The 13288-nt window shown below is 37.0% G+C and overlaps 1 protein-coding gene across 2 annotated transcripts; it reads left to right on the top strand.

The window, feature by feature from the left end:
• The first annotated feature begins 583 nt into the window (after positions 1 to 583).
• SMNDC1 (survival motor neuron domain containing 1) lies at positions 584 to 12064 on the top strand. Of its 2 annotated transcripts, XM_069567082.1 has the most exons (7): positions 728 to 968; positions 2112 to 2231; positions 4942 to 5131; positions 7235 to 7377; positions 7998 to 8159; positions 10221 to 10374; positions 10806 to 12064. In XM_069567082.1, exons 3-7 carry the CDS (start codon positions 5129 to 5131, stop codon positions 10941 to 10943), a joined length of 600 nt encoding a protein of 199 aa, XP_069423183.1. In that variant the 5' UTR covers positions 728 to 968; positions 2112 to 2231; positions 4942 to 5128; the 3' UTR covers positions 10944 to 12064. The 2 variants fall into 2 exon arrangements, with proteins under 2 accessions (XP_069423182.1, XP_069423183.1); XM_069567081.1 differs by lacking the exon at positions 4942 to 5131 and having other exon boundaries at positions 584 to 968.
• Positions 12065 to 13288: the final 1224 nt, after the last annotated feature.

Raw genomic sequence — 13288 nt, 5'->3', positions numbered from 1 at the left:
GGCCTTTGTTTACAACGGTAAACGGAAAAGGGGAGGATACACAGCTCCTGCTCCTGGGGCGGTCCACAGCCTGGGTAACCGCCCTCGAAAAGTCAAAATAGGTTTTAAATAATCTAATCTACTGTCCAATAGGTTCTGCCACAATCTAATCAGCTTTCTGATGCCATTAGGACTTTTACTATTCTATTAATATGAAGCAGTGGTTCTCACACTCGAGCGGACATTGGTATCCCCTACAAGGCTTACTGAAATAGGCTGCTGCGCCCATCTTCAACGTTTCTGATTCAAAGGTCTGCGGTGGGTGTTGAAAGTATGTATTTATAGTGTATTATTTTTGCAATAAATTATAAATTACTGTAAAAAATAAACACCAGGCAATGCTGATGGTGCTGGGACCAAATTCTGAGAACCAGCCTCTAGGAAGAATTCTGTATTAAACCTGGTTCTTTCCGCCACCCAGTACCCTGAGAACCTCAGGATCCGCCGGACTGAGCCCAGACCTAAAATAACAAACGGACTCCCCAGTCCGAGCCGGAACTAACAGAAGACGAACCTACATCCGGCGCCTGGCGCATCCCAGTACGTCATTTCCTACCTAGCCACCCTTTTCCCCCCTCCCCCCTCGTCCTCCCCGCTCCCCGTCCCCCACCCCGGCGCGGTCCACTTCACGTCCCTGACGTGATTAAGGACCGGCGGCTTAGAGGGCGCTAGGAATCACGTGAATCGAGAGACATCTCGCGAGGAGTTTTAACCTCTCGCGAGACTTCACCCGCTTGTTCTATACCTCTTTCCAGTCCCCGGCTTTAGTTCTCCCCAGTTCACTCCCGGCTGAGACCCGAATTTCTAGCCCGGGTTAACTAGTTGTCGACGCGGACTGTTTTGTTGCTGCTGCTGTTGCTGTTGCTGCCACCGCTGGGCTCATTTGCCCCCTACCCCTTCCCGCCGCCACTCTCCCAACCCCACACAAGGTAACGCGATGAGGGAGACAGTGAGGCCTCGCTGGGCCTCGACCTCTCACGAGTTGAACCGGAGGCCAGAGGCCGAGGCCGCAGTGGAGACGCGCGGGCGCCGGCCTCCTCTTCCACGCAGAGTTGAGCCCGAGCGTCCCTGAACGGGGTTGGGCTGGGCGCGGGAGGCATCTTAAGGACGCCCTCGGCCCTTCTGTGCGGAGCCTGTTTGCGGGTGGGGCTCCGGTTCCTGGGGCCTCGGCTCCGTTCTTGTTTTCGGTTTCCTTGGAAGTTGTTGGAATTTCGAGGTCTGAGATGGTCGAGCTAGTTGTGGCGGGCTTTGAGGTGTAGGGTGACTGAAGGGAAGCAGCCTGGCTTGCACCAACCCTTTTGAAGTACTTCCAGGTTCTGGGCTGCGGTTGGCCGGGATTTGTTACACAGACCGGTCTCGGAAACCCTGTACGTTTGCTAATAAAGCGAGAAAGAATTCTCTCCGGCCTTATTTTCAGGAGAAGTACGAGCTGGATTTAGTGAAAGGCCCGTAGTTTAGATTGCCTAAATTGGAGAGCATCTGTGATGTTTCTTTTACTGCAGAAAAATACATTGGCAGTATTTTAAGTGACTGCGTGAAAAGATTTTTGCAGTGTGGAGAAGTTTCTGAACACACGCATTATAACTCTTGTGGAGAAAGTCATTTGTGTAGTTAATCCAAAAGCCATTTATATTTGGCTTTCGAAGTACTTTTTAGCCCTTAAAAATTGGAAGCCTCAAATCTTTCAACAGTTTAGTGCCTTCTATTTTAATTTTTGGTGATGTGATATAACAGTCCTGTTCCTTGAGCCTAACACAATGTCTCTTCCCTGTTAATAGTTTAAAGAAAATTAGAAATTATTCTCCCTTTTCCTCTTATCTCGTTTTCTGTTTCTATATGGAATGTATCTTACATGTTTATAATCTTCAGAATACTTGAAGTTTGTGGTTTGGCGGACAGCTTTTCTCTGAACTGAAAGTAAAGGTAGTAGTAATAAATTATGCTGCAGTGAATTATAATGAGTTGGGAACAAAATGGGTAAGGGTTAATTCAGGCCGACAGGAAAAAAATGTTTCTCTTATGTTTTGTTTTTTTGGTTCTGTTTTCATGACTTTATTCTTTATTTTCACCAGATGTCAGAGGATCTAGCAAAGCAGCTGGCAAGCTACAAAGCTCAACTCCAGCAAGTTGAGGCTGCGCTGTCTGGAAATGGAGAAAATGAAGATTTACTAAAATTAAAGAAAGATTTACAAGTAAGTATGGGGCAATACATAATAGCTTCATTGCTTGAAAAGAGTATTTCTGTGGCTTATAAGTGGCTTATTGCCTAGAATCTATGGGTACCCATAATACCTTTGGAGGGAGTGTTTCTCCCCTTCACACCCCTTGTGTGTACATGTGTGCACCCACAGAGGCATACTTGGCTTCTAAGAGAAGGGTTGCTTCTTCAGTTTGTGTACATCGAAACAGCTGAAACATTGTTCTTTGTTGTGTCATCCTTATATGCTCTTATAATTTTTAAAAGTAAGAGCTAATAAGTCACTATCACTCTAGAAAAAGAGGTACATATAATTGACAGTGGATAACGTTTCTGTTTGTAAAGACTTGGAAAAGTAATTTTACTTCAAAGGGTAACTAAAATTAAAAGAGGAAAATATAGCTTAATCAGATTATATCAGATTCTTTTCAGTGCCACAAGATTTCTTTGAAAATGAAATAGAGCACCCATGCCAGAGATCCTGTGTGTGTGTGTAAGTGTAACAAAGCTAGCTCTAGTGCCTGTGTTGAAAACACATTATAAAAATGCCTAAAGAGATGTTTGTTTTCTGCATAAATGTTACATAATGTTTGAACTTAAGGCTAGGTCTTATATGTAATTATTGACACTTATTAGCAACTTGAAATTAAACTGAATCTATGTAAAAAGACGACCTGAATTTAATGTGTTCCTTTTGTCCTGGAAGAGCAGTAAGTATGAAACCGGCTTTTTAAAACTTCCTCTGGGGTTTCAAGACAAACATAAAGCCATAGAAGTAAATATCTATTATTTCTCACAACCCTAGGTTGATTAATAAAAACACCATATATAATATTTGTAAATATCTATGGCTTTTCATCTAATTCTGAATCTGATTTTTTGGAGAGTTTTAAAAGATGTTTTGATTAGATGACTTATCTTCACTGATTCAAAACAACTCGAATCATCTTCATACTACATATCATTTCTCTCTGTTTATATCAGCCTCTTGCCAATTAAAATGATCAATATTTTAGGGATAGTAGAACTGCAAACAAGCAAAACTTATTTGAAGTGGGGTCCAGATTCACAATTCTAAAAGCTTACCTGGGCATAATTTAAATGAGTTGAATATTTTTAGGTTCAATTTCTGGATTTAGGATAGATGTGCGTGAAGTTGCAATAGTATGTTATTTAAAAACAAACAAAAAAACAAACCAAAGCCTCTCTTCAGTATGTAGCAGTCAGGTCAGTGGATTTCAGGGAGCTAGTCAGTAAGAAAAAGATGTTTTGGGAGCAGTTTCTCCCATCTCAGGCCAACTTTCTGCTTGTCTTAGAGAGCCTGACCTACCCCCATCTCTCTCTCTCTCTCTCTGTCTCTCTGTCTCTCTCTCTCTCTCTCTCTCATTAAAAACCAACTTAAAAGCAGTCCTTTTTTCCTTTGAAGAAAGTGAAACATTGTGTCAATGTTGTATACATTGCTTCCTATATTTAATTGGCAGTAAGAAGGAGGGGTATATGTGGAACTGGTGGAGCAGGGAGTTGGGAGTGAAGACAGCATTATTATGAGTCTTGGTATTTTAGTATTTCTGGAATATATTTCAGAGTCTGGGCAGAATTGTGTTAGGACATGATCTATAGTGGAAGTACTGTAGGGAGGGAGACCATTGCTGTAGGCATTGTAGTAACCAGGTAAATGGCTTACTTAGGGTTCAGTTAATAATGACCTGGAGGTCATTCTGTAAAATATTCTTTTTTAAATAACCATTTTGAAAGACATTGTCCAATAGAACTTTCTGTGGTGATGGAAGTACTCTATATCTGCTATTTAATATTATAGCTGCTAGGTACATGGGGCTGTCAAATACTTGGAATAAGACTAGGATGGCTGAAAAACTGAATTTTTAATTTTAGGTAACCATATGTGGCTACCATATCAGATGGCACAGATTTAGAAGTGCACGTTCTAACACTTCAGTTAGCAATAACAGAGAATGTTTTTCCCGACCAATCTTGACCTCAAATTCTTTTCCTTTCATGGAAAAAAAGCAGTCATTTTGGTTACTAGATACAGGTTTGTTTTTGAACTGAAAACTACTCAAAGATGGAACACATCGTTTAATATTAGAGAAAATTCTGAAAAATATTTTGCTATCTGCTTCCATCTAGTAATTGTTATCTCCATTGACTATAGCTACAGTTTCTATTTTGTCATAGGTTTTTGTTTTTTAAAAAATCCTTTTCCTTCCTTGCTTTCTGGGATATGCCTTGGGCCATTGGTATTTAATTCTATCTTTTATATTTGCTGAAAAGTCTTCACAGACTGATGACCGAGTTTGTAGTCTCCTTTATTTTTTTGTGTTGCTTTTATGGAATATCCTTACTCTGGTTAATAATTTGTTTGCAGTTTCATTTATGCAGAATCCTTTTTCTGCATTTTTTCCAGTGACTTTCATTTTGCCAGTAAGACTTCTATGTTTATCTCTTAACACACTATCTTTCATATAAAGTTACTCAATAGGCAGCAAATCAGTCTTCTGAAATCCTAATTTGTTTTCTTTTTTCACTTTAAAGAAGTGAGTTTAGTAAAATCCAGGCTAGCTAGTTGACTAGCTCCCCAGGCAGTCTATGATAATCACAAAAATAATCAATTTATTAGGCTGTTTTGCTGAATAAACTGGTTCTAAAGGAGGCAGGGGTCAAGTCACTTGTCTCATATATTACAGTGGCTCTCTGCATCCCCGAAACGCCTTCCTTCAGTAAGCAGAGTGCTTGAGTGCACCCCCTTTGACCTGCTGATATGTAGATCACAACATCTGATGCTTCCTGGAATTGCCGATAACTGTAACTGCTGCCCATCTGTCAATGAAGGAGCAGTTTCAGAACTCAGACTTGGGGGAGGAAAAGTAATTAATGGTATGTACCTTTAAGAACTCCCTCATACATGAAATCATATTTATAATACTTTGGTCCATATGCACATGTGAATAAAAAAAAGACATTTAGAAGGGTCTTCATAATTGTTGGGAGGGGAATGTACAACATGGCAAAGTGAAAAGACAGAAATAAATGCTCTGGATTTTTTTAAGTGTCTTTTCAGTGCAGGGCCTTGGAGATTATAACTGCACAGCTTTTCAGGACCCTTCTCTTTGGTGAAAATTTATTTTCTTATGAAAACATAGTGGAAAGATGTTTTATTCTAAGAGATCTCTAAATACTGAGATCTAAAAACACAGACTTCATGTTTGTATATTAGTAGTCCAATGATCCCTAGTTAAATGGATTTAATGCTAGGAATTGCATAGGCTTTTGAGTCAGACTTACTGGATTACATTCCTAGTGCTAAAAGTGGTTAATTAAAAACAAGACTAGATAATTTATTCTCCTTCTTTGTATAGTACATCATCTATTTATTTGGACATCCCTTGCTTATTTGCAAAGGATTATCTAATTAAAAGGTATTTGAATGGCTATTTGGCACCTAATAAAATTTCATTAAAGATATTAATCTGAATTTTTAACTTAAATCTGAATCTTCTAGTATTTTCATTCGTAAAATTTTTTTATTCATAAAACTGATCTTTCTCCAAGGGCTTTAATAAGTCTTTTTTTTTTTTTTGTCCTTAAGGCTCAAATATAAGTTTTTAAGAACCAGCTGGGAAAATTTAAAATTTTTAGGAGAGAAGTAATATTTCACTTGCTTGGCTATTATTAAACCTCAGTGGGAGCCAGGAGAAATTGAATAGAGTGTAACTTCGCTCATTTTTCTCCCAAAACATACAGTGTGATGTTTAAGGTATTTTATATGCAACAGCAAAGGATGGATGAGTCTTCATCAGAGTAAAAATATAGTGGATTGGTAGCAGAATCTATCAATTTGTTTTTAAGTTTTTTAACCAACTCTACCAAACACCTTTGAATGAAGTCAGTAAGTGTAAGTGGAGAAGGCAACGGCAACCCACTCCAGTGCTCTTGCCTGGAAAATCCCATGGATGGAGGAGCTTGGTAGGCTGCAGTCCATGGGTCGCTAAGAGTCAGACACGACTGAGCGACTTCATTTTCACTTTTCACTTTCATGCATTGGAGAAGGAAGTGGCAACCCACTCCAGTGTTCTTGCCTGGAGAATCCCAGGGACGGGGGAGCCTGGTGGGCTGCCGTCTATGGGGTCGCACAGAGTCGGACACGAATGAAGCAACTTAGCAGCAGCAGTAAGTGTAAGCCTAAGTTAGAAAATGTATTTGTCACACAGAAAGGCTTTGCCTACCTGTGTGTTATATTTATTTTACTTTTTCCTTTTAGTTGAAGCTGTGCTAATGTGTTTAACATTATAGTATTGGGATATTTTAAATCTGACTTGGTAATTTGCTTACCCAGATGGGGTAAGTATTATAATAAATGACTAGAAAAACTACTGTTTTTTTATACATACCTATAGTATTTTAGTAGAAATACATATGAGCAGGATCATTTTTATTACTAATAATGCTCCTTCAAGTTTTTTGGGGCTTATTTTTTTTGCAGGGTGAGCATCCCTGTTGGCTACACAGTTAGTACTACTGCCAAGCAATGCCCTATTAAAAGTTCATTGGAATTAAATACATGTGACAGTGATAATGAGATAAAAGGGATCTTGAATCTAGTTCAGTGCCTTAGAGTTGACTATTTCTCACCTTTAGAGAGATCTCTTTAGCTAAAATAGGTGCTTAAAAATAATGTACAGTGTAAATTCAAGTTCACTGTATTTCTGTTAGTATTAGAGGCTAATTAAATTGAAAGGCAAGTGCCTAGGTTTAAGTCCCACCGCCACTGTATAAAATGTTTTATCTTAGTTTCTACATGGGGATAATCACAGTATCTATATCATAGTATCGTTATGAACTGCAAATAAATATGTGTAGAGTAGTTTAATGAGTGCTACATGGTATGAGAGCTGTTATCAAAAACTGAAAGAAGTTGCTTGTTGAAAGTAGGTGACAATGTGAATTATAAAGATAATGGTTTTTGTTTTTCCTTTTTAGGAGGTTATTGAACTAACCAAAGACCTTCTGTCAACTCAGCCTTCTGAAACTCTGGCAAGTTCAGACAACTTTGCTTCTACTCAGCCCACTCATTCATGGAAAGTAGGAGACAAGTGTATGGCAATCTGGAGTGAAGATGGACAGTAAGTGTAGAAAAAAACTGTAACTTAACATGAACTAGTAAAGTACAATGGTAAGGTGATTTTTATTCAGCTTGAACTACTCTATTTTAGTCTTTATATGGCTGATATGACTTAAACAACCGATTTGATTCTTGGGTGGTTACCATTCCTATAGTTTAGTTTTTAGCTTTAGAGTAAGTTTTAGGGCAGAAGAATGGCTTAGATGCTAGAGGAAATAGACATGAAATAGAGGAAAGTGAATGGATTTTCTTTATTTTAATACAGTCTATAAGTTCTTTTCTCTTTGGGTTGCAAGTTGAGTAATGGTTGGCTCTCTTAGACTTCCATGATGCACATATACTGAAATGATTCATATAAGAAGTATGTGTTCTCACAGAAATGACTAAAACACATTTAGTAGATGTGTCGGAGACTTCTGGGCAATATTTTGGTTGGGACTTCCTTCCTTAAAAACCAGTGGCTAACTCTAGCTGCTCTTTTGTATTATCTTTGCCAAAGGGACGTTTGATTGTATAAGTTTCATTTTAGACACATTTAATAGTTGAATCACTGCAGTATAAGTCTTATAGGCTGAGTACTAAACCTTTACTCACCTGCTTACAGCCATGATATCTTTACAGGTGTTATGAAGCGGAGATTGAGGAGATAGATGAAGAAAACGGCACCGCTGCAATCACTTTTGCTGGCTATGGCAATGCTGAAGTGACTCCACTGTTGAACCTCAAGCCTGTAGAAGAAGGAAGGAAGGCAAAGGAGGACAGTGGCAACAAACCCATGTCAAAGTAAGTGACTTTGACTTTAGCATTTTAAATGTAATCTTCCCCATTTGGGTATTTGAGGTTGTCTGCAGAATCTGTGCAGGCTATATTAGGGTAAGAAAGTTATAATACTGTTTACAATTATTTTGAAGGTTAGCAGTGTATGGTTAACAGTGTCTGTTAATATGTATACCTAGGTAAAGTGAAGACATTTTGGGGTTCCTGCTTAGGCATTTAATACCTATTTATTAAGAGGATATCTTAAGATTAAAATTAAGAGTATATCTCACTAAACCAGGTTCTGGGTTCCACCACAGCAAAGAAGACCAAAATAGGCCTTGTCCTAACTGTGTTTACAATCTGAAGAATAGACACATAATTAAAGAAGAACTTTAATGTAGAAGTAATGGAGGGAACACAACAGATAGTTTTAGAGAACAAAGAAAAGGTAACAAGCTGCATTTTTGTCATGAGGGCAAATTTCTTGGAGGAAATGACATGTAAACTGAGATTTGAAAAGGACAGATGTTGGCCGGTTAATGAACTAGAAGGTATGATCTTGAGCAAGCTGCTTACCTTCTGATTCCTCATCTATAAAACAGGGATAGTAGTATCTCCATTATGGGGTTGTAAGGATTCATTCATAGCTTGAGTAAAACATGTGGCACAGTTCTTGACACATAGGCTTTCCTGGTGGCTCAGTGATAAAGACCCACCTGCCAGTGCAGGAGATGTGGGTTTGATCCTTGGGTCAGGAAGATCCCCTGGAGAAGGAAATGGACACCCACTCCAGTATTCTTGGGGGAATTCCATGGACAAAGGAGCCTGGCGGGCTGTAGTTTGTGGGGTTGCAGAGAGTCAGACATGACTTAACAAGTTAAACAAGAAGTACATTAATGGGGGGGAACATAGAAGTAACAGAAAGAAATCCTTTGGTTAAAAACTTGGGGCTTGAGGGTGGGTAGCTTAACAAGAGAAAGAGGTTAGAAAGGTAGAGGCCAGATCATAAAGAGCTAGAAAGCCACTGATGCATTTCAAGTGGAGAGCATTTGATATGTTCATATTTGAACTTTTGAGTGATTACTGGCAGCAGAGAGAAGGCAGCTGCTGCTATCATCCAGGTATAAGATGATGGTGACCTGAACCAAGGGAGCAGCAGTAAGGATGGAGCCGTGCATGGTTTGAGAGTTGTTTAGAAGATGGAATTAACAGTTTTCAGTTAACTTCTGCATATTTATCACAGTTTGCCATCTTTTGGTTTGTCTAGGTGTTTTCAGAACTTAATTTGCTACATAAATATATTTGAATTTGGGAAAATTATATCATCTATTAACAATAACATTTGATTTAAGCATTCCAATAAGAAAAATAGATTGTAGGACAACATGCGATTTCTACTTTTAGCCTTTGACATTGTGTAAAAACCATACTTCATGGAAGTGATTATATGATACAGAGAAGTCTGAATCATATTACCTCATTTTGAATACCTCCGTATTCATTCCTTTGGTGATAAGTCTTAACTTAGCAGGAATTACTGAGAGAACTTTCAGGCTCTGATTGGAAAACCCTAGTTGTTTTTGTTTTAAGAATTGCTAGCTGTGATTTCCCTTTGTGCTGCTGAGCTCTTCCAATCAAGATGAAATAATTTTATCTGCATTGAATCTTTGCATTTTCCAAATGCAGCATATCATACTTGCTAACTGCCCATTTAAAAATTGATAAAGGTTTAGTTAGCTTTTCATGTTGAAACTCATCTTTTCTTGAAACAAAACTTGTAAAAGCTATGTAAATGACAAATTAAAAGTCAGTTGAAATATTGGATTTAAATGGGTAATAGATTACTACAGTTGTGTTTAAAAGCTTCCAAGGATACTGTATATTCCAAATAACATTTATTTTTTACTAGTCCTGAGTGATTGGCATTGGTGTTAGAGCTGGCATTGTTAGTGCTTTTATTTGTGGAGGGAAAAGTGTGTAAACTTACTCGATTTTGGGGTTTCTTTGGCGGGAGAGTGGTTGCACTGAAGTCATCTTTTAGTTGAGGTCATTTTGAATTGACATTTACCTGTTTTGTCCACACAGAAAAGAAATGATTGCCCAGCAGCGTGAATATAAAAAGAAGAAAGCTTTGAAAAAGGCACAGAGAATAAAAGAACTTGAACAAGAAAGAGAGGACCAGAAGGTAAAATGGCAACAGTTCAACAACAGAGCCTATTCTAAAAACAAAAAAGGCCAGGTTAGTAAATTCTTTCATCATACATACTTTGTAAATTTGCAGAGTGTGGCTGTCATTAAAATAACTTTAAAATGAAAAAGGAGGTTCAATGAGATTTAAAAAAATACAACTGGATCTTGAATTCAAGAATCCTCTTTAATCTTCTTTTTGACTTACTGAATATAAAATATCCCCATTAGCCACTGTCTCTGCAGTGGAAGCACTGTGAATGAATTTATATTAGGAATTTTAAAAGATCTAGGTTATTTTCTTTTACAAACTATAATTTGAAAACCTGTGTGCTATCTTACATACCACTTACTTACGTTGGGTATCACTGGAAGATTTTTTGATCACTCAAGTTTTCTTGATGTACTTTTCCTTAAAGGTGTATTTTGAAATTTTAGTTTTTTCCAAAACCAATCAAGAATTATTTTTTTTTCTCTCTCTAGGTAAAGAGGAGTATTTTTGCTTCACCTGAGAGTGTAACTGGCAAAGTTGGAGTAGGAACTTGTGGAATTGCTGATAAACCTATGACACAGTATCAAGATACCTCTAAATACAATGTTAGGCATTTGATGCCTCAATAATCAGAAAAACTGTTGGATTTCATCTCTGCAGGGCTTTACATTTACCTTTTTATCCTTATATTTTTCTAAAGGTAAATTATTTGTTAGATGAGTAAAGAAGATACCATTGTTGTCATTGTTTGACTTCAATAGAATGAAACTTGAAATTGCATTTAATAACTGCTACTCATTTAAACTTTTTTTTCATTACTACTACCAGTTTCCTCAAAGTTTATTGGATAAAGCAACTTTTCTAGATAAATGCTGCATAAATACAGCACTTAAATGAATTATTCATCTTCCTAGTATCAGGTACCCACTTAATGGATGGTAAATACTTTTTGTAAAGTTCTAACTGGGAATTTTCAGATGCTTTGAACTTGCCACATACTCTAGCAATTCCCTGGAATATCAACACAAAATACCAATGTGCTAAAAAGAATTTCTCTTCATTGTTTTTCTTATCTTCAGCTTAAATTTATCTGTTGCCCAATTAACCTAAAACTAGATTAATTGGTAAATGGCAAAGTTTTCTCTTTTGAGGTTTTTCTCAATAATTTGCTTCCTAAGCCTATTAGGCCATCTCTAAAATTGATCCAGCTCTTTATTCTTTTCATTGAATTTTAGTTTTATGTAAGAAACCATGTTTAGGACCAGCTACCTTTTCTAATGTTCTTTTTTTTTTTTTGTACGTTTGCTTTCCTCCTGTGTTGATTTTCACTTAACGGTAGTGGTGACATTTTTTGGATGTGTAATGTTTATATGAGAAAACAAAAAGCTGATGTATAGCCCTGTATACAATGTAGATACTATTTTTGTAAAAAACCAAGGCTAAATTAATGAACAAGAGTACTGAATGTTTCATCATTAAAAATTTACTGTATTTCTTGTGCATTAATCTGACCATAATTTCCCTGTATATTATGTTCATGTAGCTGAGTTTATAATTTTTGTTAACTAGATCAAGTTGTCAGGATTTGTTGGTAAGTGAACTTCACAGTTATCCTGAGTTGAGTTTAAGCCAAATATATGCATAGAAAAGGGTCCTCCTATTAGTGGAAGAAGATGATTTTTAAGATGTGTGTTAATTTCAGTTTTTGTATGTTTAACTTTTATTAAATAAAGTGTTTTTAAAATCTCCAGGGTGTGTTAACCGATAGGTAAAGTCTTAGCTGCCAGCATTGATACAGTGCTTAAGCATACATCATTTCCACAGAAAAGAATATTGAGTAAGTAATTAAGGTTTCGGTAAATCTTTATGTACTCCTTATATTGGACATAAGAAATTGGATCCTAAAGGACAAACTAGTTTTCTTTTTATTTTAAGGGCTGTGTTTAATAGAGATGTTTATAAATTTTTGGTAGAAGGAGAAAATAAAAATTTTCATTTCATGAATTTTAATTTTTTGGTAGACCTGTGCCACCTTTGGCCCTATGGGCCTTCCTTTTACAAATAGGCATATGGAATGAAATCAAGAGCTCTTCTGTCAAAGATCTAGATGTGACCCTTTGAGAAATCCTATTTGCAGGATGATGATAGTATCTCTGGACTAAACTTAAAAATTAGGAATCCTGGGGAGACCTGTCTCATAGTGGGAAGCTGAAGTTGAGAAATGCTTAGTGAGAATCATGATACCAATAGTATTTTACAAATGCAGGTGGTTAACCTCTCAGTTTTCTAAAATCAAATGATTCTTGGTCTTATGAAGGGTTGTTACAAAATTTAATGTAGAGTTTCCCTGCTTATCAAGAAAGGGGACTTGAAACTTTGAAACTGATGGACTGAACCATACTTAATGGCCCCCATGTGGCTATGGTTGCAGTTGTCTTCTCAGAACTTAATATTTGACTTTGCATTTGACTTTGTTGTTGACTGTTTCAAGGGAAGGACAGTCTTAACCGCCAAAAAACAATTTTAAATTTTAGTTGTGGCAATTTTCTGAGCCCAATTATGAAGACTTAGGCATCAAACCAAAATGAAATATTCATTTAATGTAACAACTCATTTTTTAAAATGCTTGTTTTTTTTCAGTGAAGGGTGTGCATATGTGTGTGGCTTTCCATTGCAGTGCAGTTTCAATGCTGTGTCTGCCTTTAAAATAGCAAAGGAAAACTTAAGTGACAAAGGAAATTCATAGTTTTTAAGTTGTGTGATGTCTGTAGATTGAGCCAAGTATTTTTAAAGCTTTGATTTGAATTTTTGCTTCAACTTGGTATTAACTAAAATACAAAAGAAGGAAGAAAATCTATTAAAACCATTAAGGTTTTGTATTTGTTAAAATACTTAGAGTTCAATAAACATTCACTGGATTGTATTAAGTATTTGTATTATACTATGAAACCACCAAGTAGTATAAATGATAATT

The sequence above is a fragment of the Ovis canadensis genome, chromosome 22, assembly GCF_042477335.2.
Source record: "Ovis canadensis isolate MfBH-ARS-UI-01 breed Bighorn chromosome 22, ARS-UI_OviCan_v2, whole genome shotgun sequence".
NCBI lineage: Eukaryota > Metazoa > Chordata > Mammalia > Artiodactyla > Bovidae > Ovis > Ovis canadensis.
Note: the sequence above shows the minus strand (reverse complement) of the source record. Positions and strands in the feature narration are given on the sequence as shown.

What these genes read in the sequence shown, in the direction of transcription:
- SMNDC1 (XM_069567081.1), top strand. Translation starts at nt 2,112, where the DNA reads ATGTCAGAGGATCTAGCAAAGCAGCTGGCAAGCTACAAAGCTCAACTC. An exon ending in AATTAAAGAAAGATTTACAA is followed by an intron (nt 2,232 to 7,234) that starts GTAAGTATGGGG and finishes TTTCCTTTTTAG; the next exon opens with GAGGTTATTGAACTAACCAA. An exon ending in GGCAACAAACCCATGTCAAA is followed by an intron (nt 8,160 to 10,220) that starts GTAAGTGACTTT and finishes TTGTCCACACAG; the next exon opens with AAAAGAAATGATTGCCCAGC.